General features: G+C 42.0%; 2 protein-coding genes across 4 annotated transcripts; both read left to right on the top strand.

Annotated features, from left to right (window-relative positions):
- Positions 1-1,925: 1,925 nt before the first annotated feature.
- On the top strand, positions 1,926-10,188 carry LOC116453111 (solute carrier family 2, facilitated glucose transporter member 11-like). The gene is made up of 11 exons (XM_032128214.1): positions 1,926-2,021; positions 2,832-2,992; positions 3,502-3,626; positions 4,537-4,666; positions 5,116-5,264; positions 7,332-7,519; positions 7,864-7,974; positions 8,600-8,701; positions 9,036-9,111; positions 9,443-9,570; positions 9,961-10,188. Exons 1-11 carry the CDS (start codon positions 1,926-1,928, stop codon positions 10,165-10,167), a joined length of 1,473 nt encoding a protein of 490 aa, XP_031984105.1. The 3' UTR covers positions 10,168-10,188.
- A 2,735-nt stretch (positions 10,189-12,923) lies between these two features.
- On the top strand, positions 12,924-24,392 carry LOC116453109 (solute carrier family 2, facilitated glucose transporter member 11-like). 3 transcript variants are annotated; one of them, XR_004243683.1, is made up of 14 exons: positions 12,924-13,046; positions 13,982-14,080; positions 14,676-14,836; positions 15,316-15,440; positions 15,782-15,911; positions 16,517-16,665; positions 17,030-17,217; positions 18,227-18,337; positions 18,941-19,042; positions 19,366-19,441; positions 20,226-20,353; positions 20,690-20,909; positions 23,205-23,281; positions 23,730-24,392. XR_004243683.1 is itself a non-coding variant. In XM_032128210.1 (13 exons), exons 1-12 carry the CDS (start codon positions 13,023-13,025, stop codon positions 20,894-20,896), a joined length of 1,500 nt encoding a protein of 499 aa, XP_031984101.1. In that variant the 5' UTR covers positions 12,924-13,022; the 3' UTR covers positions 20,897-20,909; positions 23,730-24,392. The 3 variants fall into 3 exon arrangements, 2 of the variants coding, with proteins under 2 accessions (XP_031984101.1, XP_031984100.1); XM_032128210.1 differs by lacking the exon at positions 23,205-23,281; XM_032128209.1 differs by lacking the exons at positions 23,205-23,281; positions 23,730-24,392 and having other exon boundaries at positions 20,690-21,193.
- Positions 24,393-25,599: the final 1,207 nt, after the last annotated feature.

Here is a 25,599-nt window from a genome sequence, read left to right as displayed (position 1 = left end):
AACTTCCAGCATATTTTCTGACTGGCCTGAAATCAGGAGTCTATAAACTGATTAAGCAAACACAAACAGTGGTTACATTTCAGATGGTCTAAATTGTTAAATTTTAATTGAAGCATTTAACAAGTTGGTTAATTGATACTGAATTAAAACACCTTCAACTGAAAAATCTATGACACTTGTTCACATTTTCTTATCATGTGAAGTGTTAGGCAAAACCACATCTTGAAAAGTGATCCTCAGAGACTCACAGCTGGTATTACTGTTTGCAAATCAAATAATTGTGCACTGTTAGATTGATTAATAACCATCAACACTAGAGAAAACTAGTATCGCTGCTGTCCTCAAACACTGCTCCTCTGCACAAGCCAGCAGGGGCTGGGATTCTTTCAAAGACATGCATCATCCTAGCCTGGGGAACTGCCAAGGGCAGCTGCTCACTAGGAGAAGGAATTCCCCCTAAGCTGTTTGAATAACATGTAAAAGCCTTTTAACAGAACCGCTTTGGACACTGCTAGGTAAAGATGCCCTTTGAAAATGATGGATAAAACTAAAGATCTTACAGTCCGGATTTAAAACTGACATTAAGCTTTCCTAGCATCTGCCATATATTATAGGGATACATACTTGAACTTTTGGCCAATGACCACTACCCTTAAAGAGTCAATTGATCAGTCAACTGATAATTCAAGAGTTGGATACACAGGCAATGTCAGGCTTGGACAAGTTGGGCTTAAAAAGTCTTTGCTGAATTGAGGCTCAAGATAGCACTCAGGGACTTTTCCTTTACTTGTGATAACTGATTATCCAGCCTATGACTTGGGAAGTCCAAGCCAGTCCACTCTAGTTTGCGCCAGTCCTTGGACTTCAGCTTCTATCAGTGCTTTTCTCTTTGTCCTTTACTCATCTTCCACAGCTCTTGCTGTCCACAGCTGCTGCCAGAGCATGCCCAGAGACCTGGCAGGAGCACACAGCTCACCAGCTATCCTCAGCTTCATCAGTAACCAACACAATAATGACAAACCAAACAGCAAGAACTTCATGACAAACCAAAGGGAGTATAAACACTGAGGAAGAACAAAATGATGTTTTGAAATACCATCTCAGGCTCCTCTTTCTCTATATAAAAAGGAACTTTTTCCAAAGTAACCAAAGAAAGCATCAGGAAAGACCTAGACTGCAAGTGGGGATGACTACTTTTGCATGCAAGTTGGTATGGAGAGGTTTGATGCCCATCCAAGCAATGGCATTCCCCTGATTAGAAATCAGCTTGTAAATGCTTGGCAGTCATACTGTGAATATGAAATATTCCAGGCATAGAGGTGCAGCATCATGCTGTCGTTGCTGGCCAGAATATGCCCAGGACAGTTGCTAACAGGGAGCAGTAGGAATGGGAGGGATTGAGACACATATATTGCAGTCCTATATTCTTAAGCCTCCTATCAGATAATTCTAAGAAAGGGTGAATAAACTATGAAACCAGGAATGCCCTTCAATCCCCAAATATTTATCTAGTCTCAGCCAAATCACTGAGCAAAATATTCATTTAGGTGGGATAACAAGTGGGAAAGGAGGACGAGAAAGGACAAATAGATGGAATTGTTCACTAAGTGATTGCACATTGCACCATGCTCCCACAGCTAGTTATCTATGACTGTGCAGATTAAGATGGACAAAGATGAAAAGAGAAGCACTGAAGTGTGTAACTGGGTTCTGGGAGACATCTGTGAGCTTTGTCTCTACTCAGAGTTCTCACTGTCCTGTGCTTTAGTAGCTGTGGTTTCCTATTGCTGGCTCCTTGGTCTCAGAGGAGGCAGGTGTGTGGCATTGTTCAAACTGTTAGAGCTCCCAAGGAAAATACAGGACATTCGGAGGCATGTCTGAATAGCTGTACCAGTTTGTTTGCTGTTTTTATTTCCTGCGAGAAAATGAGCTACAACCTTTTTCTCCTGGCTTTTGTCCTGGGCATTACTGGAGCTTTCCAGTATGGATTGCAGGTCTCCATTATCAATTCTCCTGCTGAGGTAAGCATGGAGAGCTCAAAGAGTGAGCTACCAGGATTTCACTGCTCCCAGGCATTCATGCCTCTACACGCAATGGCTAACTTTTTTACTTCTGCTTTCAAAATTAGACTTATCATGGTTTCTTAGTTCTAAGACTAGCTGCTACTGCTCTTGTGTTTCATGGGGTTTGAACTTCTGTCTGATGTGACAGAATTGGGAAAGGGAAGGATGAATGACATCCATAAAATCAGCCATTTTCCCCTTACTGAGTTGAAATACTCCCGGGGCATTCTCCTCTGTCCGTTGCTCAGGGAGCCCTTGTATCATGTGCTTTACCACACACGCTATTTCCAAGTGGCTGTAAGGTGAAATAGGACAGGGAAGGACTGTAGCTCTAGAGCTGAGGTCAGCACCAATACCTGCAGCTGGAAAGGGAAAATTGGGGAAGGTGTTTGTCATCCTGAAAGGTACCTAGGACACTCAGCTCATACTATTACCACAGACAAGAGGGAATGGCGGGAAAAAATCAGGTAGCAAAACAGTCAGGGTTTAGCACAGAAACAGAAAACCCACCTACCATTCTCTTACTGGCACTCACAGTTGATATTTAATAGTGATGTATTTATTAATTGGATGTCATTGCTAAAACATCAGCTCCAGGGATGTTAATGGCAAAATTCCCATTGATTTCACTGGGGCTAAGATTTCAACCAAGTTATCGATAGAAATGTATCCAAAAGAGCAGTAAGTAGCTAAGAGAATTTAAAAAGTGGTGCAATAATGCAAAAACATGTTGACTGAGTCCATTGTTTGTTTTTCTTTCTTTTAAAGTACATCAAAACCTTCATCTGTGAGACCTGGCTGAAGAGATATGGCTCTCCTCTCAGCACAGAGATGATCACTTTGATGTGGTCCTTTATTGTGTCCATTTACAGCATTGGCGGGCTTCTGGGTTCCTCTTCTGCTGGATATTTGTCTGTTAGATTTGGAAGGTAGGAAGAGTGATTACACCAGTCTTTCTATCTACACCCACAACTGCAGAATAAGAAACTGTGTCTTGGGAGAAACACTGCTTGTAATGTGGCATTGTGAGTAGCCCAGGGCTTCCAGTGAAAGACCAGTATAGCGAAGAAATAGAACGGCAAAATCTGCCAATAATCACAAGGAAAATCATACCTCTCCCTTATAAAGCCCAAAGCAAATGCTGTCCAGGGAAGTCATACAAGAAGTACATGTACATTTTGAAGAGAATTTCAGAGACAGCTACTCACAAAGCTTGTTCTTTACTGTAGATATTGACTCCACTAAAGGCATCAAAAGCTTCAACTAACTTACCAGTCTGTGACAAAGTTTTCCTATTGCCATTTCCCATTGACTTAACTGCGTCTATACAGAAGCCAGTACTGAGTCCGTAACCACGGTACAATTCAAGCCACTCCTGTCAGACTGTGAATGACTCAAGGGCAGTATTTATGCTCACATTAATCTGAATTATTTCCAGGAAGAAGGCCATGTTGTTTGCCAATATCCCTGCTCTGCTGGGTGCAGCTCTGATGGGACTCAGCCAGCTGTGTGGATCTTTTGAGATGATCATTGCTGGAAGGTTATTTTCTGGAGTGTGTGGAGGTAAATTGACATTCCTACCTGTGGTATTAAATAGTGGGAAGAGCAGTGACTGAGGGTGACAAGGATTTACCTGAGTAAACAGATCCCAGATTTTTACTACACTCTGCAGAGAACATGATTGCTGAATGCATTTTTAACTAAATAAGAAGCCACAAACATAATTAAATTAGTAATGTCTGATATCTCCATTTCTCTTTCTTCTATCTTTACATCCAGTCCATATAAAAGGTACTGCCAATTTCTGAAAAAGCCAAAGCATGCAATATTTCAGGGAAGCATGCTCACTCAATAGAGAACTGGCCTCTGTTTTTCCTCTTGCTTTTCTCTGTGGCTGATGCTGCCCTCCATATTACAGACAATGGAATGGTTCTCAAGCCAATTCAATTAGAATTTTCAATTCTACTTTCCAGATGCCTCAGATGGTTACATTCTGCCAGTGCTTTTGATCTCTGTGCAGTTGGATAAAGATAATACTAACCAGAAAAAAAAATTGAGAGTATAAATATTAATTAATCCACTGAGAAAATAGAATGTACAGTGTTTGCCAGCTTGGTGGTTTCAAGCAGAAAATAAGGCACATAGCATCTGAATAGCCACTGAAATATGTCATCTGAGACTAAAGGAAATAACCACAGTCCTGTTGTATATGTGGCTGTAGGAAACAAAGTAAGAGAAGGCCAGCCTGCTGAAGGACAGATTTCCCAGGGGCCCGTACTTACTTAGTGAAATATTTAGCAAAGGCACAAGGCCAAGGTATGGGGCACATGCTTCATGTCAGCCAGCCACATCCTCAGCATGGATAAAAAGGTATCTGAGAGCCAATCCCTACAGGCTCTGTCCATAGTGGTCCCCTCCAAAACACCAGACCTGTGTGGGTTTGCATTGCCCTAACAGTCCTTTGTCACCGCAGGTTTAGCTCTGAATATCCATATCATGTATGCTGGGGAATGTGCTCCGCGGAAGCTCCGCGGGCTGATTGCCATAACAGCTTCTACCTCCATTGCTGCTGGAAAATTTGTGGGATTTGCTCTGGGTCTCAGGTAAGAGAGTCTGAAACATAATCTATTCTGCTATTAAAATACATGCATATATCAATGCACGCCTATGCCCAGTGGCTGCTATTGGGGCAGTTGGTACCAGGATGATAACTCACAGATCTTGTAATAATTGTAATGTCAGAAGCAGAGGGATCAGCTCGTGCAGGTTCTTCCTTCAGCGCTTGTGCTGGGACTGCTGGTCCCTGTGAGCCCTCAGCTGCTGCAGGAGGATACAGGTGGCCTTGCTGTGCCCAGCACTGAGAAGCAGGAGCCAACACCTGCAACTCCTGTGCTGCAGGTAGTGATCCTCTGCACTCCCTGCTGAAGACTCCTGGGTGGGAGCTGCTGGGACACACGCAGGAGGGCTGAGGAATCACCCTGTGTCTGTGTGTGCTCACATGGCCAGCACATATGGCTCCTCAGCCCCTCTCACTCTGCTGGTTTTGTTCCAGAGAAGTTCTTGGAGTGGAGGCTCTCTGGCCAATTCTCCTGGCAGCCAATGCGCTTCCTGCCCTTGTTCAGCTTCTCACCCTCCCCTTCTTCCCAGACTCTCCCCGCTATCTGCTCATTGACAAGAAGGACAAGGAGGGATGTATCAAAGGTGAGGAAATGGGCCATAAATCATTCATTTCAGGAAAAAGGGAAAAATACAGTTAAGCCCCAGATGAGCCTGGAAGAGAGGTACAGGTGGGAAAAAGACTTGTGGTCTTTTGGCTCTGAAACCACATTCAACTTTCATTAAAGTCAGCCACTTCTGTTTGGATATTTGTGGTCTCTTGGCACTAGTATTTCCCTTACCCTCTGCCAGGGTCCTCTGAGGGATGTGATCACACACAGCTTGTATTTCCATCAATGCAGATTCTGCCCTGTACAAAGTAGAGATACAGTACCTTCTCTGTGTGAGAGAGGCCCTGTACTGTCATGCTGTATTGTATGTTCTTCTGTAATCCTAACAGCAGCTTCTGACAGAAACTGAGTAACAGCCACTGTGGGTATTTAACTATCAAAAGATAGAACTCCTTGGATGTAAACTTATTTTTTATATATGGGAGTGTAGTGGTTTGGTCCAAAATACCCACCACTGTTCATCCTCTGTGAGACAAGAAGCAGGAGAAACGCAAAGCAGGCACCAAACTTGAAAGAATATAAAGAAGTTTATTAACAGACCTAAAAGAGGAAAGAAAAAAAAATTATACCACCTTCAGAACTCTCCTCCTCCCCCCACCTTCCTCCCTTCTCCCACTGACAATGTAAAAAGACAACCCTTAAGATGCTCAGTCTGTTTACCACTTCCATAATAACCTTGTTCAGTCCATTTAGAAAGAGAAGTCTCTTCTTGCTCGTGCTATGAAAACATTATCACAACGAGACAGCCGCTCACTTCCAAATAACTTTGTTCAGTCCATTTAGGAAGAGGAGTCTCTCTGCCTGCGTGTGAGTCCCTTCCCCCGACTTGCAGCTTTTCCCACAACTGCTTTCGAGGGTCCACTCTTGAAGTTTTTTGGGGTACAATTTTAAGGTTGAGCCGTTCAGAAACAAAAACAGAGGCCCTTCTCCTTCCCTGGGAGCAAAGGGTCTTCCTCATCTTCATCTTTAGGACTATCTCCGGGAGCATCTCTAGGAACTGAGGCTTCTCCTTTCCCGTTTGGAGCAAAAGTCCTCATCGCTTCCATCTCTCCCTGTCCAAACTTCTCATGCAATTACAGCTGCGTCAGCATCTGCCTATCTCAGCGCAGGTGCTTCTGCTCACGAGTTGAACACTCCACCCCCCATATCTTCATGAAATTACAACAAGATACTCTGATATATCATAGCTTCTCAACAGAATTTCAGCTTTAAGCATCTCCTCTCTCTCTTCCCTAGGGTTTTCAGCTCTTCACAGCAATAAAAAGGGTTAATCTCACCTCGGCCTTCCAGCTTTGCAGCTGGAATGTTGAATTTTTCTTATCGCAGTGCAGAGGGGGAAGAGCCGAGCTGCTCCAGCTGCCCACGGCAAGGCAGTGGGGGGGGTTCCATGACTGGAACAGGTCCATTGGCTCCAGGATGCCCGTGGCCCGGCCCGGCCTGGCCCAAGCAGGGCCAGGCCGGGCCCGCTGGCCCCCACACGGGGCCCGCAGCCACCTGTCCCAGCGCCGGAAACGAGAGAGAGCTTGGAGGGGGAGTTTGTCTATTCTTAAATGTGTATCATAGAGGCGGTCACAACTTTAAGTGGCTTAATGAATTGTCCATATTCAAACTGGCCACTGATAGGTTCTATCAGTTCCCAGAGGAAACTGTAAGCACCCCATAGCAAGGACATCCCTTCTGGGACTATGCTTGCTAACCTATGACAAGGAGTCATTTTACCTTTTCTGTGTTTTGGAGTGTGCACTAGAACTGCACCTTTATCAGGAGGGTATTCAGGAAAGGACTGGTAAGAATTTAGGTGTGACTTACATTGAAAGACTGTCAGCAGCTATTGGCCAAAGATGAGGCCATGATTAAGATTTATGGGTAAAAACAGATAGCAGTGATCTGGATCTGTGTCATATCTAAGCCCAGATCTCTAGGAAATTCACACAAGAAAAGAGCATGAAGTTCTAACAAGATACTCTGCAAAGCAGAAAATAATCTTCTGGATTCATGTCTGTGCTGGTGAGCTTGGTCACCTCTCCTCCTCTCCTTCCAGCTGTGAAGCAGCTCTGGGGAGATGGGGACCATATGGCTGAAATAGATGACATGATGTCAGAGCAAAAAGCCATCCGTGGGGAGAAGGCAAAGAGCGTTTGGGATCTGCTCCATGACAGAGCCGTGCGCTGGCAGCTCATCACTCTCTTCCTCGTCGTCTCGTGCATGCAGCTCATCGGGGCCAATGTGGTGCGTGCAGTGCTTTGCTTTTCTCTCTGCATTGCTGACAAGTTTCTCAGCAAAAGTAACCTCTGCAAGGAGTTGTGAATGACTGCAACAGTGCCTGTAAGGAGGGATCTGTTGTTACTCTTTATTAATACAGTCTTTTCCCATGGAAGTTTGGGACCTGGGATAAGTCAAGAACTGTGTTTTAGCAAGCATCTTCTGAAGGCATTTCTATGGATTGCCCTGTTATGATAAGATGATTTTGTATTTTGTTAAGGCCTAGTTAGTTATTTTCTGTCCAAAAAGACAGAAGCTAGTGTAAACGCGGCCACATGTGTACAGCTTTCACAAATTTCTATTCTTTCCAGGTTTACTCTTATGTATACAATATCTTTACAAAGGCTGGAATCCCCCCTGATCAAACCCACTATGTGTCACTGGGGGTTGGGACCACTGAGATCCTCTCCACAGTCCTGTGTGTAAGTGACTTTTCAGCTGAATTTTGTTTGGCTGTAATACATCGTTCATTTTGATCTTCAGAAATACTGTAAACGGAGCTTCAAGAATCAAATTTTTGTGACAAATCAACCATGGAACCAATCACATAAAGTCCTCTCCCCTCACCCTGCAAACGTGGGCATTTCTATTCTGTTTCTGGGAAGAGTGGAGAGTCTTTCTGTCAAAACCACAACCCATTCTGGGCCAGTCTTGGGAGCCCCAGCACCCCCTGGAAGAAGAGCAAATATCATTTTTCAGTCAGACTCAGGGCTGCAGGAATCACAGCAATTAACAGTGTAAGCATTCCCACTCTGCTCTCCCATCTGTCTCTCCTTTGCCTGCAGAATGCCACCTCTGACCTCCTCTGCCCAGTCAATGCCCCCTGCAGCCCGGCACCTCCCCACCTCCTGCTCCTCCCTGCAGCACCTGGTCCTGCTCAGGCTCCCCAGCTGCCTTTACTCACCCTCCCAGAGAAGGCGCCACATCCCAGTCTCCAGTCCTCCAGTGATTCCCTGCCTGGCCAGTGAAGGCAGACACTGGAGCAGCTCAGCAGTGACTGCCTTCGGTCTGTCCTTCGGAGCTGGCAGCGTGTCCTCCTGCTTGCAGGGTTTCCTCATTGAGCGTGCAGGGAGGAAGACACTGCTGTGGAAAAACTACACTGTGATGGCCTTGGCTCTAGGGCTCCTCACAGTCACTCTCTCACTACAGGTAAGACCCCACTGATGCATTAGAACTGTGTTAATGTTTTATTGTATGGCAGATATCACAACTATTTGCCTCCCCACAAATCACTTTTTAGTGAGAAGAAGTATTTTTGGGGCTAACCATCATATTAATAGAGGTCTGTTCCCAGCCATGTACACAGAGATTAAAGACAGACCACCAAGATCCCTGCCGAGGCTATCTCATGAAATTTCTGAAAGTAGAGGAAATAGATCTATGTTAAGCATTGACATAGTTAGTAGTGGTGAGCATTTCTAATGGAGCTAGATAAACAAAATTTTAATTTCTGATTTTATTTGCTTTTCATTTCCTACCACAGGACTCCTTTTTCTGGATACCATACTGCTCTGTTGCACTTGTCTTTATTTTCATCATGAGCTTTGGCATTGGGCCAGGTTGGTATTTTCTACTGGAATGATTTCATTTACCCACTCATTCCTTCCTCATTGCAGCCTTTAGGAGAGATCCCAGGCATAGCAGTTTCATAGTAAGCATGAATTCCTACTTCTGATTCAGTGCAGGCGTAGATATTTCCCTCCATACTATGGTAGGAGGTAAAATTCATTTCCTATTGCATTCCTACATGCCTTTTTTCTGAAGAGCCAAGCACCACCTCAGACACTTCCAGGCCACTTAAAGCCATGAACTTATGCAGCAAAATGAAGTATGAGGTACAGAAGCATCTTGCAAATTTCTAAGCTTCCTTTTTTCTTCAAATTTTTTCAGCTGGAGTACTATGCCCCTTGCTCACGGAAATATTTATTCAGTCATACAGACCAGCTGCTTATGTTTTTAATGGTATTACAAACTGGATCCAACTCTTCATCCTTGGACTTTCGTTCCCTTTCATCGTGGTAAGCAAAGTAGGGTGTTTGTTGCAGTTCAGAGGAAGTTAGACCCCTACTGAACTCAGAGAATGCTTCTCTTATCAACACTTCATGCAATGGACAGAGCCCAAATTAATTGCAGTTCTGATGGCCTCTTCCTTTTTAACCAGGTATTTACTGAAGTGTAGCAAACCCACCAAATGCTTCTAACTCTACACAAGTTAGAGTGACATTGGGAAAGCAGATACAGTGACAGAGGCACTGACACTGTCAGATGTCATTTGAAGCAGGATTTATGTCAGCTAAGTCCCTGACCAAGTTCTTTTAGTAAATACAAACCCAGAAACTCTATATCATAAGAGAAAGAAATCGAGATAAATTTTTATGAACACATTTTGTCTCTTTGTTTTCCTGTAGGAAGGCCTTGGTAATTTCTGTTTCATCATTTTTCTGACATACTGTCTGTCCATGGCTATTTTTGTATTCCTGGTGCTGCCAGAGACCAAAGGAAAGACCATGTTGCAGGTCATGGAGGACTTCAACCGCCTCAACTACCGTGGAAAGAAGGGACAGGCAGTCCTACAGCAGAGTAACTGCTCAGTGATGACTGTTACTAAGCTTTAAGAGCAAACTCTCCACTTCATATTTTGCTCTTTTATTACTGTAGTGCCCAGAAGCCTCACTAAGCAAGAGAGAATCCATAGATCCACCAAAAAACCACCTGCAGTGCAGAGCACAGGATGAACTTGGTGGTTCTCTCCAGCTCCTGAAGTATGAGCTGAATTAATTCCTCTGCAGAAAAAAAATTAAACACGGTTTATAGAGAAAATAAGATTTTTGTCAGTCCCTCCTAGCTTGCAGTTGTAAACAGAAAACACAGGACCTGCTATTTTCTTGGCAAAACCAGGACTCCACAGTTGGAAGAAGTGATTCTGGAAGGTCCAGAGGTACAGCAGACCTGCAAAGAAGACAGAGCTTTGACACTGAAATTATCTGCTCCTATTAAGAAGTCAGTTCTGATGAGCTTTCGCAGAGAGGAAGCTTCAGTCCACAGGAGAAGACATGTTTAGCTCTTTAATCCAGTGGAAGAAGACTGCCTTGCCTACCAGTGGGCAGGATTGATATGCAGTGTTCCCCCCACGTTTACAATTTTAGAGATTATTCTATTGGGAAAAACAGGACTGTGTCAGCGCTGAAAGAAAGCAATGAGCAGAGAAAGCAGAGCAGCAGGAAATCATGAGTGAGCAAATCCACAGTGGCAGGATCTCCTTCTTCGTTAGCAATGACTATGTAGTGTGTCTTCAGCCTGGAGAACACTGGGTTTCAATGGGATTGAGCTCCTGAGAGTAACCGGTACCGATGAGATAGAAAGGAGGGACACCTCTCCTGGAGAATTTAATCTGTATGTATGAGTGTTTTCTTCTCTCTCCGGGCCTCTGAATACTTCACATTTTCATTATAAAACCTGGTAAAAAGGGCTTCACATTTGTATTCATTGCTACATGACATGACACTTTTTTTGGTCTTCTTCATGCTTTACAGTTTTCTGATAAGGAAATAAAAAGCAGTGGCTAGGAAAACACATCCTTCTGATTGTGCCTGGATTGGTTTTCATTGAATGAAGAGTCAAGGATAGAGGAGAGCCCATCTTCGGGGTGGTGTTGTTGGAGTCAAGGAATACTGTCTCTGTCTTGTTCTGGAGATGAGATCTTCACTACCAGCTGATGCAGATGCTGCACAATAAATTTTGCAAAAGGATCTGAATATTGAGTGGCAGTTTCTTTCACAGCCCTAAGGGTCCTGCTATTTTATCTTCACACTATCCTCCAGCAGTATTTGTGGCAGTGCCAAAAGCTAATGCCAGGAGCAGGGTACTTCCCCAACACAGCCATCCCTCCCATGACAATCATCACACTACCAAAAAAACTAGATAAAGTTTATTGTTTCAAGGCTTTAGATCATGGATTGTACAGTACCATGTTAAGAACCAACATACATTTCTTCTTGTTCTTGTCAAAAATGCATGGAGAGAAAAAAAGAAGCATTTGAAGTGTTTTGAAAAGAAAATATTAGGTTAGGCCTTGATTATTTTAAAGGTCTTTATTTGGTTTTGTCTTTCTCAGGCTTATTGTTTCCCAATGAGGAAGTTTTTACTGTTTTACAAGACGTTAAAAACTCATTTCTTTATACATGTCTTCCTACAGCATGATTGTGTTCAACCTGTGTTACTTCTTCCCTCTTACTAAAGGCAGTCCACAAGAGGGAAAGTAGTAAATCATTAACACTGACATAAACTATTATGGATTGGGAATAAAGGTTGAAGAAGTACTTGTGAATCTGCAGTGTAGGATCCAGGATCACACAAGCGCAACGAAGGGCATCTTTGAAGACAAAATCACTTAAAGCCCAGAGTATTGGTTGAGCTCCATACTGGGTCTGGAAAAAGCACATTTCTTGCAGTGTTCAAATCCCAGGTGGAAGGATGAATCTTGTCCTCTTCTTTAGGAAAATAAATAAAAACTATACTAGGTATTTAAGGCATGTTTTTTCCATTGTACAGCACTGAACAATAGTGTGAGGCCAGATGAAAATGAGACAGCAGTAGGAGTATTCTAGGAGGGACACAGACAAGAGGAGCAAGAGGAACAGGGCTCTGCAGGGACTGTTTGATCAACCAGATGTTAAAAACTGGCCACAGACAGTGTTTAGAAACCTCTCCAGAAAGGTCCAGAGCTGCCATATGTGTCCTTCCTTCCCTCCTCACCTCAAAGAAAAATCTTCCTTTCCCCTCTAGTTCCTCCAGGCTCATCAGCTCTTTGCCCACTGAGATGTGGCATCTTGTTCTGGCACACAGAGGGTCAATTCCACTCTTACAGATAGGAAAGAGCGAGGCTTTTGACCAGTTCTGGAAAAACTCTGACCCTTATAAAGAACTGGGTGTTAGCAAGGACACAAAATGCCAATATTCCAATACTTTGTTTCCTGCATCTGGGAAATTGTTCAAGCAATTGTAAATCTTCCAGCAGGCAGAAAGAGGCATTATGGCTCAGCTACAATTCTGAAGGCCTTTTGTAGACTGGAGGGGAGGAAAACATCCCCTGCCTAAGCCGCTTGTCGGAGAGGTGAAGAGGGACTCTGCTCCCCTGAAAGGAAGATGGTAGCACTGTCTGACTCCTCACACAACAGGAACACGCAGGTGTTTTAGCAGTGCGAGTAAGGGGGAGTGCTCCCAATTCAAGAGGGATAAACATTTACCAATGTTGTAATCAGCTTGTTGTATCTGGGTCTTAGAATAATTAAACCAGCAAGAAGAGGCCCTGGCCAGTGTCAGGGGAGGACACAATTTGCTAAAAGCCACATAGTTAGAATTTAACTTCTGCGCTATGATCCCAAGCTCTTACAATCTCAGTGTGGAACCCATCTCTCTCATCTGACAGACTTGACAAGGGCTCTCAGAGCGGGCAGGGTTTCAAGGGGAAATGGCTGGTTTCCTCTCAGACCTGGTGAGTATCCAGCTTCTTGTGTTCTAGCCCTGGTCACTAAGAGCAGCATGGTCCTTAAAGATTACAGCAAAGGGAATCATTCTTTCTTGTAATTAAAATGAGCAACAGAGCATGTTCTTGGGACAACACTGGCTCAGCAATAAGATTGACTAAATGACACCTGCAGAAAATACATTAGAAATGCAAAACAGTGAGAGGTTTAAAAGAGGACCTAGGAAACCAGGGAAGATGGGAGTTTGGGGAAAGATAGAGAACTTAGTGAAAAACACAAACCACAAAACCCCTCCCACTTCACTGCTCTGCACTGTCAAGGACAATTGAGGATACTCATCAGTTTAAAGTGTGACCTGACTAAAAGCCTGAAAACATATGTGCTTGTGAGGAATGCTCTGAAATTCAGTGTACATCATAGAAACACAGCATTTCCAATAGGAGTAATTCAGATAGTGCCTCTAAAAATGTCATTTCATATGGGGTTCATAAAAGTGAAATGTAAAAAAAAAATAAGATTTAAGAGGACAGACTTGAGTCATCTCTGGAAAATGGTGAACACTGTCCCTGAGGAGGCAAAGGTGAAAGCAAAAAGGGATTCAAGAAAGCTGTAGCTTCTTTCTAGTACAAAGGTAAACACAAATGATCTCAACAAGGCGTTTATGATTTTTGTTTTCTGTGGTTAGCAGAACTAACAGAATTAGAGAATGTATCTTTTCAGATTGCTAATAACCAGGAGACGAATATAGCAGAATGTACAGATTTGTAATTTAACAATTTCCCATGAATTTAAGTTGATTAGTGAAAAATTCAAGATGGGTTTTTGCATTTTAAAGGTTTCTTAATCATAGAAATGTGAAGATATAAGATCCTGTAAATTATCTCACAGCCTGAAAGGTGTGCTGGTATCAGGAACTTAGGATGTGTTTCATTCTCTTTGGCAGGTTCAATACCGGAGGCTATTGCTAATGATTATGGTGCTGGGAATTGGTGGAACCCACCTCTCTGGTTTTCAAATGTCTGTGATAAATTATACTTCTCCGGTAAGCAAAGCTGGAGAAAAAAAATCACATCTCTAACTGTTCCTCGTGGTCCTAGGCCTTACACTTCGCAGATGCTTTACAAAAGCTCTTAGGTATTGCTATGTCAGTTTATTCCCAGCTGTTTCCAATGCCATACTGTCCTGTCAAAGTTCGCATGATTCCTAGGAGCTGTGCTCCAAAGACAACTTCCCACAGAAGTTTGTGGAAACAACATATTGAGATATCTCCTTAAAGTTTATGACATGGAGAAAAAGAAATAAATCTAGCTGATAGAGTCAGCCTTCAGCTCAGCCCTTTTCTCTTTACATCCATTCTAGCCACAAGAACATTTGCACTTTACTATAATGAGTAAAAGTTTCTAATTTTTTGGTGTAGGAGAGCTTGGATTCAATGCACTAGAGTATAATTTATTTTTGAAAGATTCTCTTACACTATTAGGCTGTATGAGAGGAAATATCACTCCTAATTGCAAACAAGTGTCCTATAGTCACACCTTTAGTCATGACTATTAATCCAATTTTTTTTAATTGTAAACGTTATGAAGAACATTATGATTAGTGCCTTGGCGGAACAAAAATCTCTTTCTCTGTCCCAGTACATTCAGAAATTTATCAACGAAACTTGGCTGGAGCGATACGGTTCTGTGCTGCCTCAGGAGACCCTGATGTTACTGTGGTCCCTCATTGTGTCTGTGTACTGCATAGGTGGGATGATAGGGTGTCTGTGCAGTGGGTACCTGACTGCAAAATTCGGAAAGTAAGTATATTTCCCAGCATCTTGCTACCCAGGGCTGCAATAGGGGAAGCAATTAAATATTATTCAACTAACAGAAAGGATACCAGAATCTCACTGCCCTCTGCTGCCACAGAATTTACCCAGCATGTAAAACTATACCTGCATGCATTGGAGAAACAAGAACATGTAGATATTTCTGATTCCCTTGCCACAGCTTTTGTTGGCATACAATTCCCGTATTTTTGCTGACATTTTACCCCCAGCAGTTTCCTTCAGCCTCATGGTTTGCTCACACAGCGAGTAAGAGGAATCTAGCTTTTCCCTTTCCACTCCTCTGCAAAGACCTCATGCCTTTTCATAACCAGATTTGATTGTCTTATAAGCAATGGACTTAAACACGGCCATGGCTTCAGTCTGTAAATCCAGAGGAACAGTCAGACATTAGTCAAAGAAGAAAAAGTAAAACATGGATCATATCCACGTGTTGTTTGCTGTTGCAGGAAGAAATGTCTCCTGTTCAATGACGTGGTCCTAATAACAGCCACGCTGCACACTGGCTTCAGTAGGAGAGCCAAGTCTTTTGAGATGATCCTGGCAGGGCGCTTCCTCGAGGGCATCGGTGCTGGTAGGACTCCTCACTATTCCATGTTAATGTGACTTCTTTGGGGTGGATACAGAAATCTTCCTGCTGGGAGTACCCAGGAGTGTGCTGTAACCCAGTGGAACAAGGAACAAATTGGGGCAAGGTAAGAGAAGCTGTCCTTTGCCTTCAAGAGGTCTTGTAGAGAGATCTGATGGATTAGCTAAACAGCTTGCTTAAAGTAAAAGGTGCGTTTTCAGCCTATTACTGCAGAGGATATATGGGAAAGAGTTCAGAAGAGAGAGGAGAGAGCTGAAGGGGAGCTGAAAAGGGGCCGTCTCTCTTTCTTTCTACAGCTTTAGCACTCTCCTGTCTTCTCCCTTTAGGAATACATATGAATGCCCATGTTCAGTATGCTGGAGAGATCTCACCTAAGAAGTTGCGTGGATTTATAAATGTGACCTCGACAGTGTTTCTTGCACTAGGAAAAACTGTAGCAAGAATTCTTGGATTAAGGTGCCTGTGCTGCTACTTCTCAGCCTGTTTTATATTTATTTTTGTTCTATATAGCAGGAAAGTGGTGTTCTTCCAGTCCTAGAAACAGACATACACCAAGGGTGGGGTTTTATTTTGCTTAAATACAGCAGTCAAAAAGGAGGCATCTACCCCATACAAGTCACTGAGGTTTCCATGTCATTCCCTGGGGAGAGAAAGGCCTGTCCCTTGAGAAGGAAGACTCCATCTCTGGAGGTGCAGTCTCTCTGCTGAAGTTAATAAGAAAAGACTATGTAAATACTCTTAGTAAATCTGTGAGATCTGAAAATTTTGCTGATTTCTTGATAAACTCATGCAGACTTGCAGTATTGGTTCAAAGGGCTGTTGTGAGAATATTCTGACCTTCAGAAATTATTCAAACTCTAAGAGTCTGCAGTCTTGCAGAAGAAATGAAGTATTAATCTATTTTCCTGTCCCTAACCTAAACATCATCTATTTCAATTTAACTTTTCAAGGACTGTATGTATTTTGTGTCTCTTTAGCTAGCCTAGAATTTAGAAAATACCAAATTATTTATAAACTGTAATTTTACTGGACTATAAATAGATTCTAACATGCTTTCATAGAGATCTTTTAGGAACTGAAGACATGTGGAATGTGCTATTGTCCTTCTCTGGACTGGTGGCATTGATTCAACTGCTCTTTTTACCATTCTTTCCCGAGTCCCCGGCCTATCTTTTGCTGCAAAAAGACAACAAAGCCGGTTGCTTGAAAGGTAAAAGGAAAATTTAGATCCTTATTTTGTTAAATCATAACTCTTGGGAAAGTGAAGCTAACAGCAGGAATTGGCTTTTCTATTAGCCAGCTACAGATTTCTTGATAATTACATGATTAAAGTCCTCCAGACCAAGTAGAGTCATCAGAAATATTTAAGATCTACCCCTAACTGCCACAACATTTTCCAGGGAAGTTTCACCATGTTCCAGTAAGTGATGTTCCTTCCAGTCCTTTGCTCAGTAACTTATGAATCAAAGCATGGACTCAACTGCAAATATTTAGTGTCATTAAAAGTTGAAAAACACAGAAGTATGAGTGGAGCAGATGATGGAGGAGTATACTTCATTCTGTCTCTTCTATAGCCATGAAGCAACTCTGGGGAGAAGGGAACTATCACACAGAATTTGATGACTTGATGAAGGAAAAGGCTATAACAAAAGGCACGAAAATCATGAATGTCCTAGAGGTGCTGAGAGAACGATCCGTGTACCCACAGCTGTGTACCATGGTCCTCCTTTTACTGAGTCTACAGCTCTGTGGCCTGAGTGCAGTTGAGTATGCCCTATTTCCGTGCTCAGATCTGCTGTTAAGCCTCCAAAGTGCCACAGTGCCAACTTGTCCCTTTCCTCTGGGGCTACATTATTCCTCCTCACACAGAGCACACTGCCTGAGACCTGTGGCATCATCCCCAGTATTCTTCATACCTTTAAGGGAGCTTCTTAGGTGGGAATACAAGAGATCCAACTCAGCCGAAGTTCCTGCAAGGGCACTGTTGCCTTCACTCCCCTGGTGGTATGACCAAAGAGTCTATAGAGGAAAGGGTTGCAAGTATCCTAAGGCTTGCAGCAACCCAGCACCACCTTCTTTGACTTCTGCAGTAGAAGATGGCCAGCTATTTCCATCCGGTTTCATTTCATTTGATAAAGGACATTTATCCATTAAGTAATATCCTTTCAGCTGTTTCCACATTGGCTGAGCCCAATGCAGCCCAAGCTGGCAGTCATTCCCCTTCATTTTATCACTTGTCTAGGGGTCTCTCTCCATAAGCCCTGGTTCAACCTGTGAGCTCTGCTGGAGGTGGTTCATTCCAGCTTCCAGCAATGGAATTCCCTCTGCACTCTGCTGGCAGGGAAATGGTGCCCATTCCCTCAGGGACTCTGCAGATGAGCAGCTTCTGTTTAGCAGCTGGAAAAGGTCATCAGAATCAACTGTTTGGATGACAATGTATGGTCTGCTAAGACTGAGATTTGCTTTTCTTTCTCGTCTTGTCCTTTTCCTTTTCCTTTTTGTCAGAACGACACCTTTTCCCCAAATCTTACAGGCAATATGCTCCTTTCAACTACTTTTTTGTTTTCCTTTTTTTTTTTTTCTGGACTTACAAATCCCTTTTCTTGATTGCCATTAACCTGTTGATTTCTCACATTTGGAGCAGTTATGTCACCTCTCCTAAGCCCAATAATGTATTGCTGGTTTTGCAGTGATGACAAATCTCGTTCTCAGTGATGCTGGATAAGCACATATCACATCTATTATTATGCTTTATTTTTCTTATTTCCCAGATCACCTTCTACACCTCAGAAATTTTTCGGACAGCCAATCTGCAGGAAAACATAATTCCATATGTATCTCTAGGAGTTTCAATCTCTGAACTCATCTCTATCATATTCTGTGTAAGTCAGAGCTTCCTGGGGTTTTAAGAATTAAAGTATTCTTCCTTAAAGCAAATGAATCTTCTCCTCATGAACCAAAGAATTTTTCTGTGGTGCTGCATAAATCTGTACAGTGGTTGTTACCACCCACTGCAAATTTTGTCCCAACTTTCATGTGTTTCTTCCCATCTTTCAAGGGGAAATGGCTGGTTTCCGCTCAGACCTGGTGAGTATCCAACTTCTTGTGTTCTAGCCCTGGTCACTAAGAGCAGCATGGTCCTTATAAGAATCCCTTATGAAATGTCATTCAAACATAAATATGTGTACTCATTTCCATGTATTTGTGTGTATCTATACATTCAAATGGAGTTGTAACATGCTTCCATTGATTACAGTGTTTAAGAAGTAGCTGGGCAGTAGAAGTAGCTGCAATGCTGGGCAGTGATGGTAATTCATAGAATTAGAGAGTCTAGAAGGAGTTCAATAAAATAACAAACTTGGTACCAATAAGACTTGTGTTCTCTGACGTAAAAAGAGCTCAAGGAGAATGCTTGATTTGTTGGATGGCTCACAGATGGATTTTGCCATGCTTCCAGTGATAGGCAATTTTTTCCTATTCCTCAGAGCTCCATAATCGATCGGTTTGGACGTCGAATGCTCCTGTGTGGTGGTTATTTGCTGATGGCACTGATACTGGTGTTGCTTGAAACGAGCCTTCTGCTGAGCGTAAGCAAATGTCTCTCTGGAGTGCACCTGCATCAGAATTCTCTGTGCAGGACAGCAGATAGTCAGCCTTAGCTTTCATGTCCAAACCAGCAGGTCAGAATATCTTCTAAATACAAGCTCACTTCTGTAGGCGTGACACAACAAGCGGCTTCTGGCCTTCCGCTGTGTTCAGTAAAGAAGGATAAGTAGGTCTAGAGAGCATCTATTACACAGCTCAGGATCATGGGCTTTTTCACAAATATTGCTGCTCCTGTGCTTGGATCAGCTGTGCTACAGCTATAAAAGTAATTTTTATTCTCTTCCCTCCCTTCACCTTTGTCTAGGATCAGTTCCTCTGGTTGCGTTATTGCAGTGTTATTCTCATATTTTTATTCATCATTACTTATGGACTAGGACCAGGTGAGTACAACAATAAAAGCCACAGGAAAGCTTGGACCACAGGGATAAGCACAGGCCATGAATGTATTAGAACTAGAATGCGTGAGTATGTCTTTGAAAATCAACAGCTTAGTTGAGACGGAGATTGAGGGAATCTCAATTTTTGATGAATTAATCACTCAAGAAACAATGTCTTTAACAAATTATATTAAATCATTCACACCCAGATGAATCAGGACCCTGTTTTCTCTCACTGGATTACTGGTTCAAACCAAATAAATTCTTGTTAATCAATTCACGAAGACTTGTTTTGCACGGTGTAAATACTGTTCAGTGCACAAAGGTTCAAACGTCTGATCTCTGCCAAAGGGCAGAGATAAGCTTTTCTAAAATATCAGAGTTTTCTCAACTTACCTCTAAAATCATACTCTGTGAAAGAATGACACCTGACAGCATGCATAATCGGTTTCATAGCACTTCTGTGTTCTTGCTTGTCCTCTCTTAATGTCACTCTTAATTGCCTACATCAGTAACACCAGACCCAAACTTACAGCTCTCTGTTAAAACCTCACTCACCTAAGACCAGTATTTACTCTGGAAGTTCTCTGACTAAACACTACCAGTAGTTACTAAAGTCTCCAAGTTCAAATGGCAGCCTTTAGTATTGTAAGGGTTGTATATGACAACCACGAACGTCTTGAAAACACAGCAGAATTTCCACAGTAGCAGAACTGAGGTAACTTCTATGGGAAATGGTCAATTACAACAATGTTTCTATCACTTTTTTTGTTGTTTTTTTCTTCAGCTGGAGCTGTTGTGTCTGTCATGAATGAAGTCTTCACCCTCTCAACAAGGGCATCCGCTTTTGTAATTGGTGGAATCATCATTTGGCTAGGCCTCACATTCACTGGAATGATTTTCCCCTTTGCTGTAGTATGTAATTTGATTCAAATCTTCTCTTTGACTCTGTCAATTTAATCTGGATTTCTAGGCTGATCTAGACAGGGAGTAGGATGAAATGACTTGTAGATTATCAAAACTGTGAATTCCTTATTGGTACAGCATAGGAAGACGATTTATATAAAACACTTCCCAATACTTCAGAAACCATCTTCTGCCCCAAGAAGAGATTTAAAAGACAAATAAATATTGTTTCTGTAAAATGACCCTATTCCTTATTTCACAGGAACAGATCAACAAATTTCAAGAATCTATAGGGGCAAGTGTTGCCAAGGAAATCACTCATCTTGTTCTATTTTTTATCTCCAGATGCTTCTTGGTCCTTTTTGCTTCCTCATCTTTATTGCTGTCCTGGTCATTTCAGCGGTTCTTATCTACCTGTTCCTCCCAGAAACAAAAGGGAAGTCAACCTCCGAAATCACAGAAGAATTTAAAACCTGCCACTTTAAGAGGAAACGTCATCAGGCTGTGGAGATGAATGCCGCTGAGGAAAAGACATTTTGCACCAAGCTCTGATAAGCCACCATAAGTAATTTCCACTGTTCAGGCATAACACATCCGTTGTATTTCAAGTCTTCCTCCATTGCTATCATTTTAAAGCAGCAAGATTTGTGTCTATGCTTCTTACTTTATAAGAAGGTTCTGCTCAGGATTAAGAGCAGGATGAAGAGAGGATTAAACATAGGCATAGTTCTTGCAAACAATTTTCATGTCATCTCTTTTTGCTATCACACTCTAAAGGACTTAGTATTGATTACAAACACTGCACATGCATAAACATGTAGAATAACAACTTCTATTTCTGTGAGCTGACATCGAGTAACTGTGTGTCCTGATTGTCTCTACGACTGTCAGGGATCAGCCCTGATCCCTGGGCATTTGGTACAGACAAACTCTCACTTGCATCCTCTGGAGCAAACTGACTGCACTCTCCATGCATATCAGTTGTAGCAAAATCAGGAGGAAGTTCTTGTAATACATTCTGTTGCCTCATGGATGGCACACAGGTTAATAAATACACATGCAGTGCTGAGAGCTGGAAGACAAGAGCCCTGGAGAGATACAGAGAGTAAGACTTTGAGAGAGTACTGAGACAGCAGACAGTTTGAAAATTCAGCCCATCTTATAAATAAGTAACTGCTCAAAAAAAAAGAAGTTGTATCTGCTAGCTTTGTACTGGCCTAGGACACGCAGCACTCTGCTGCTGCACATCAGCACACAGTCCTACACTTTACCACTGCTGAGCTCCACCTCTGGACTGTGCTACTCAACGACTGCCGGTCCTGCTGACCACTGCAGCATCTAATCACTTCCCACCCCAAACTCTTCTACCTTTGTATAGGATGATCAATTATTTTTCCTTTTTCTGTCATGATTACAAATGGTATTCCATGCCTCCTCTTTAGCAGGACCATAAAGTCCTTTCTTTCTGCAGTTTTACCATTCTTATTTATTATCATTGTGCTGAGCTCTGAATTAGTGTTGAGTTTTAGGGAGTTTTCTATTTAAAATTTTCAAATAATATATTTACTGCTTCTAAAGGAATAACCACAGAAGAAACTCTGATATTAAAGCAGGAGTGTGTGTTTCAGCAGTTGAAACCTGGGTTAGATTTTATATTCACTCCCTTCATCACTCCCTGTATCAAAATAGGGAGCACTCATGCTACTGACTGTTCTCATTCAGAGGGCCCTCTCCTGTTGAGGGACTGAAATATTTAATCCACCCATTTTAAGCATTGTCCAATTGCTACAAAAACCATAAATCAACAGAAATCTTACAAAGTAAACATTAACCTCAGCCTCAGAGTAGGATGGTTACTTAAGCTGAAGGTGCAGAAAAGGCATGAGAGAAAACATTTCCTCAGTCTGACAGAGTTCTGTCTGCCTGGGTTCAGCCATCTTTTTGATATAAGATGGACAAGCTCCTTCCAGAAGTGGTGAGTACTGCAGCTGGCAGCACCAGCTGTTAGCATTTAGTTTTCAGAAGAACTGAGAGGTTGGTTGTTGCAACCACCATACCTACAGAAAATGCATTACATATTTACCAAACTTCTTTCAAAATAATAGGATAGGCAGGGGATAATACTTTTAATTTTGTTACTGTAAAAATTAGAGCTAACATCTAAAATTTCAAAAAATCAAAAGACACTGACAATATTCTGGACTAAATCATCATGGAAACTTTGAAGGAAGTTCCAGCTGGTTAGAAAAACTAATTTAAAAAAATTAAATTCATCTAGTTCTTAAATGGTGAGGTATTTCTGTACCATTTTTATCTGCTCCCGCTTGCTTCCATGTCCAAGTGTGATACTATCAGGCTATTTTCCTAGCTGCTAGCCTGATAATGCTATGAAATGGTACATTTGAAAAGAAAGGTTTTGTGGATGGTTTAGTTAGTTAATGTGAAGAAGAGTAGCAAAACTGAAAATCCACAACCTTTATCTCTCTGACCTTTTTTTGCATTGATGGCAGGCATGTTCTGCTGAGATTGCTTAAGCATCATCAAACAAGCCAATATCCTAGAAATGCAGGGACTATGATATCACAGCTTCTTCTGTGATGAGATTGTACTGTTCTTTGCATGTTCAGTACCAGTGGTTGGTTGTAATGCTCTTTGTGTTGGGAACTGGTGGATCCCTCACAAAGGATGATCCCTTTCAAACCTCTATGAACAAATCCTCATCCATGACAAGAACAAATCCTCATCCATGACAAGAAAAGCAGATACAGCACCTTCAGGAGACACTGATGGTGGGGTCAAAATGTAAAGGATGCTTCCCAAATCAAATTGCAAATTGTTTCCATTGACTTTCCGTTCCCAGCTCTTTCCACACACCCTTCTTTGCAGAAGAAAAGAACAAGAGCTGGCCTATAGCTGCCTCTGACTGGGCATGCCCAGGTAACAAACACATCACTCCCTCCACTTAACAGATGTAGCTACCATGCCCTCTTCCCTATGCCCTCTCTGACAGCGCAGTTTGCAGCTTCCCTTGCAATGCTATAAAGGGGAATTTCTAATGCCTGAGTTTCCTGTGTGAAAATAAGAACAGCATGAGGCGAAATGGAACAAAAATGAAACATTTATGTTTTCCATGCTGTTCTTTCCTGGTCTGCACCAGTTTCACAGTGAAGTGCAATTGCAAGTGGCAGTACCTCTGAACGGTGCTGAATAGACATTAAAGTCATAGAGTCACTAACTCAATAGAGAGATGGAAAAATACATGATGGGATCAGTGTTAACTCTTGGCACTGTACCAGATCAATGGTGTGTTCTGCTGTGGTAACTTCCACTTTCATGTCTCAGTTCCTTCTCTCTGATTTTACTTTCTTTGCTGGTCCTTTTGCAGGAACTGGTCTCAGCAGAAGCATAGCTGGAACACTGCAGAAGGACTGCTCATCCCTGTCAGACAGCACCAAGGCTGGTTTAAAACCATCAGCCTTGGATCCCTCTCTCCCTCTCTTATGAAGTCCAGCCATGCTGACTCTGATATAGCTCCAGTGTCTCCTACAAGAAGTCAGGTTGCTTTGCTGGGCACCTCCTCTGCTTCACGGCTTGATGAACCTTTCCATCTCAAACATTCATCCTCCCAAACTGCACTAATCCAAAGTGCCAGACCTCAGGAGGTCTGTTCTCCCAAATGCTCACTATTGCTGCATCTCTTGCAGTTACTGATAAACCAGTGAGTATATGATTAACCTGCCAGTATTAATCTTTATGAGTTGTTTTAATCCCATCCCAGGGTCTCTCTTTCATACTTCTGCAAGCAACATCGCAAATTATTTTGACTACTCACCCTGCCTATCTTGCCTTCAGGAAAGAAGAAAATTTTAAATATTTTATTTCTATTGCTGTTTCACACCTAAAGACTGGAGTGTACCATGTCACAGTAACCAAACAAACTGGATTTCATGAAGTTAAACTTTGCCATCATCATCATTTTGTCATCATGTTCAAAATGCTGTAAAAGGAGAAGCAAAAAATTAAAATAAAATTATCTTCCTCTGATTCATTTCCAGGAAAACCTCATGTCTTTCTGCTTCCTTATCTTTACTGAGGTTCCCATCAGCTCAACATCTTCATCTTCCTCTTCCTTCCAGAGACAAAGGGGAACTTTGTTATGAAAATAATCAAAGAATTTGGCACTTTAGATTTTAGGAAGAGACCTCATTCCTTTACAGGAAGTACTTCTTTTGAGGAAGTATCACCTACACCAGCTGGTCAGCAGAAACACCATGTATTAAAGTCATAAAAGACCTTGATGCTTGCAGACTGCAAAACAAAGGCAAATTATTGTTTTCTATTATCGGAAAATATATAAATATTTTTTCACAGACACAAGTGGAATCTTCATGAATGAGAGTCACTCTCATATCACCTTGAAAATCTAAGAGAAGTCTACAATCAATAAGTGATTGTAACATAAAATATGTGCTATGTTAAACTCTTAGATTTCACTTAGAACATGTTTTGTACCTAAATGTCTCCTTTAGTTCCAATCTCCACAATTTTGTTATTCAAAATTTCATTTTGAGTTTTGGATTGTAACAAACCCAAATCAAATCTAAAAGAAACCACTGAGTTTCCCTCACTGCGAAATTAAACTGAAGATGGCTTCAGTCATCAACAATGAGCAATCTAGTGTGGCTCAAGCTGGCTTAGAAGCTAGCCTGACTTTCAGCTCTTTAGACAAAATTGTTTGACACATCTCATGAGGGTGGGTTTCATGTGTTTGTCCATTTCACAACAAGCATTTCTTACAGCTCTATTAAAAAAAAAAAAATTACACGATCTCCTTAACTCAGTAATAATTCTTTAACCATGAAACTGTGCACAACTTCCAGTGTAGCAGCTTTTTCAAGAATACAGGTGACATTTTCAACAGAAATGGTCCATTTCATTGACTTGACAAAATCCAAGAAGTAAGCTCCTAGAATGAAATTTTCCTAAAATTGCTAATAAGGTGAAATAGTACCATGGTTCAGAATTACCTGAAACACCTTTAAAATGTAAGAGAAATTTCACTGTGAGCTGGTGGAATTTGCTGCTGTTTGAGGTCCTCAGTAATTATTTTCAAGAGGTGAATCCTTTTAACAAAGCCTCCCTACACCTCACTACAGTTTGAGAAAAAACACATAGTGAAAAGGAAACATTAACATTTTCAAACAATAGCCAAGAGATGTGCAAGTAGTTATATTGTCAGTGCTCAAGAGAAAACA

Source organism: Corvus moneduloides, chromosome 18 (genome assembly GCF_009650955.1).
Source record: "Corvus moneduloides isolate bCorMon1 chromosome 18, bCorMon1.pri, whole genome shotgun sequence".
In the NCBI taxonomy this organism is placed as follows: Eukaryota; Metazoa; Chordata; class Aves; order Passeriformes; family Corvidae; genus Corvus; species Corvus moneduloides.
This window is presented reverse-complemented; position numbering and strand designations above follow the sequence as displayed.

Coding starts and splice junctions, on each gene's coding strand:
- LOC116453111 (XM_032128214.1), top strand. CDS start 1,926: ATGAGCTACAACCTTTTTCTCCTGGCTTTTGTCCTGGGCATTACTGGA. Junction 4,667..5,115: donor GGATTTGCTCTGGGTCTCAG/GTAAGAGAGTCT, acceptor GTTTTGTTCCAG/AGAAGTTCTTGGAGTGGAGG. Junction 7,975..8,599: donor TCCTCTCCACAGTCCTGTGT/GTAAGTGACTTT, acceptor TCCTGCTTGCAG/GGTTTCCTCATTGAGCGTGC.
- LOC116453109 (XM_032128210.1), top strand. CDS start 13,023: ATGGCTGGTTTCCTCTCAGACCTG. Junction 15,441..15,781: donor CCTCGAGGGCATCGGTGCTG/GTAGGACTCCTC, acceptor TTCTCCCTTTAG/GAATACATATGAATGCCCAT. Junction 19,442..20,225: donor TACTTATGGACTAGGACCAG/GTGAGTACAACA, acceptor TTTTTTCTTCAG/CTGGAGCTGTTGTGTCTGTC.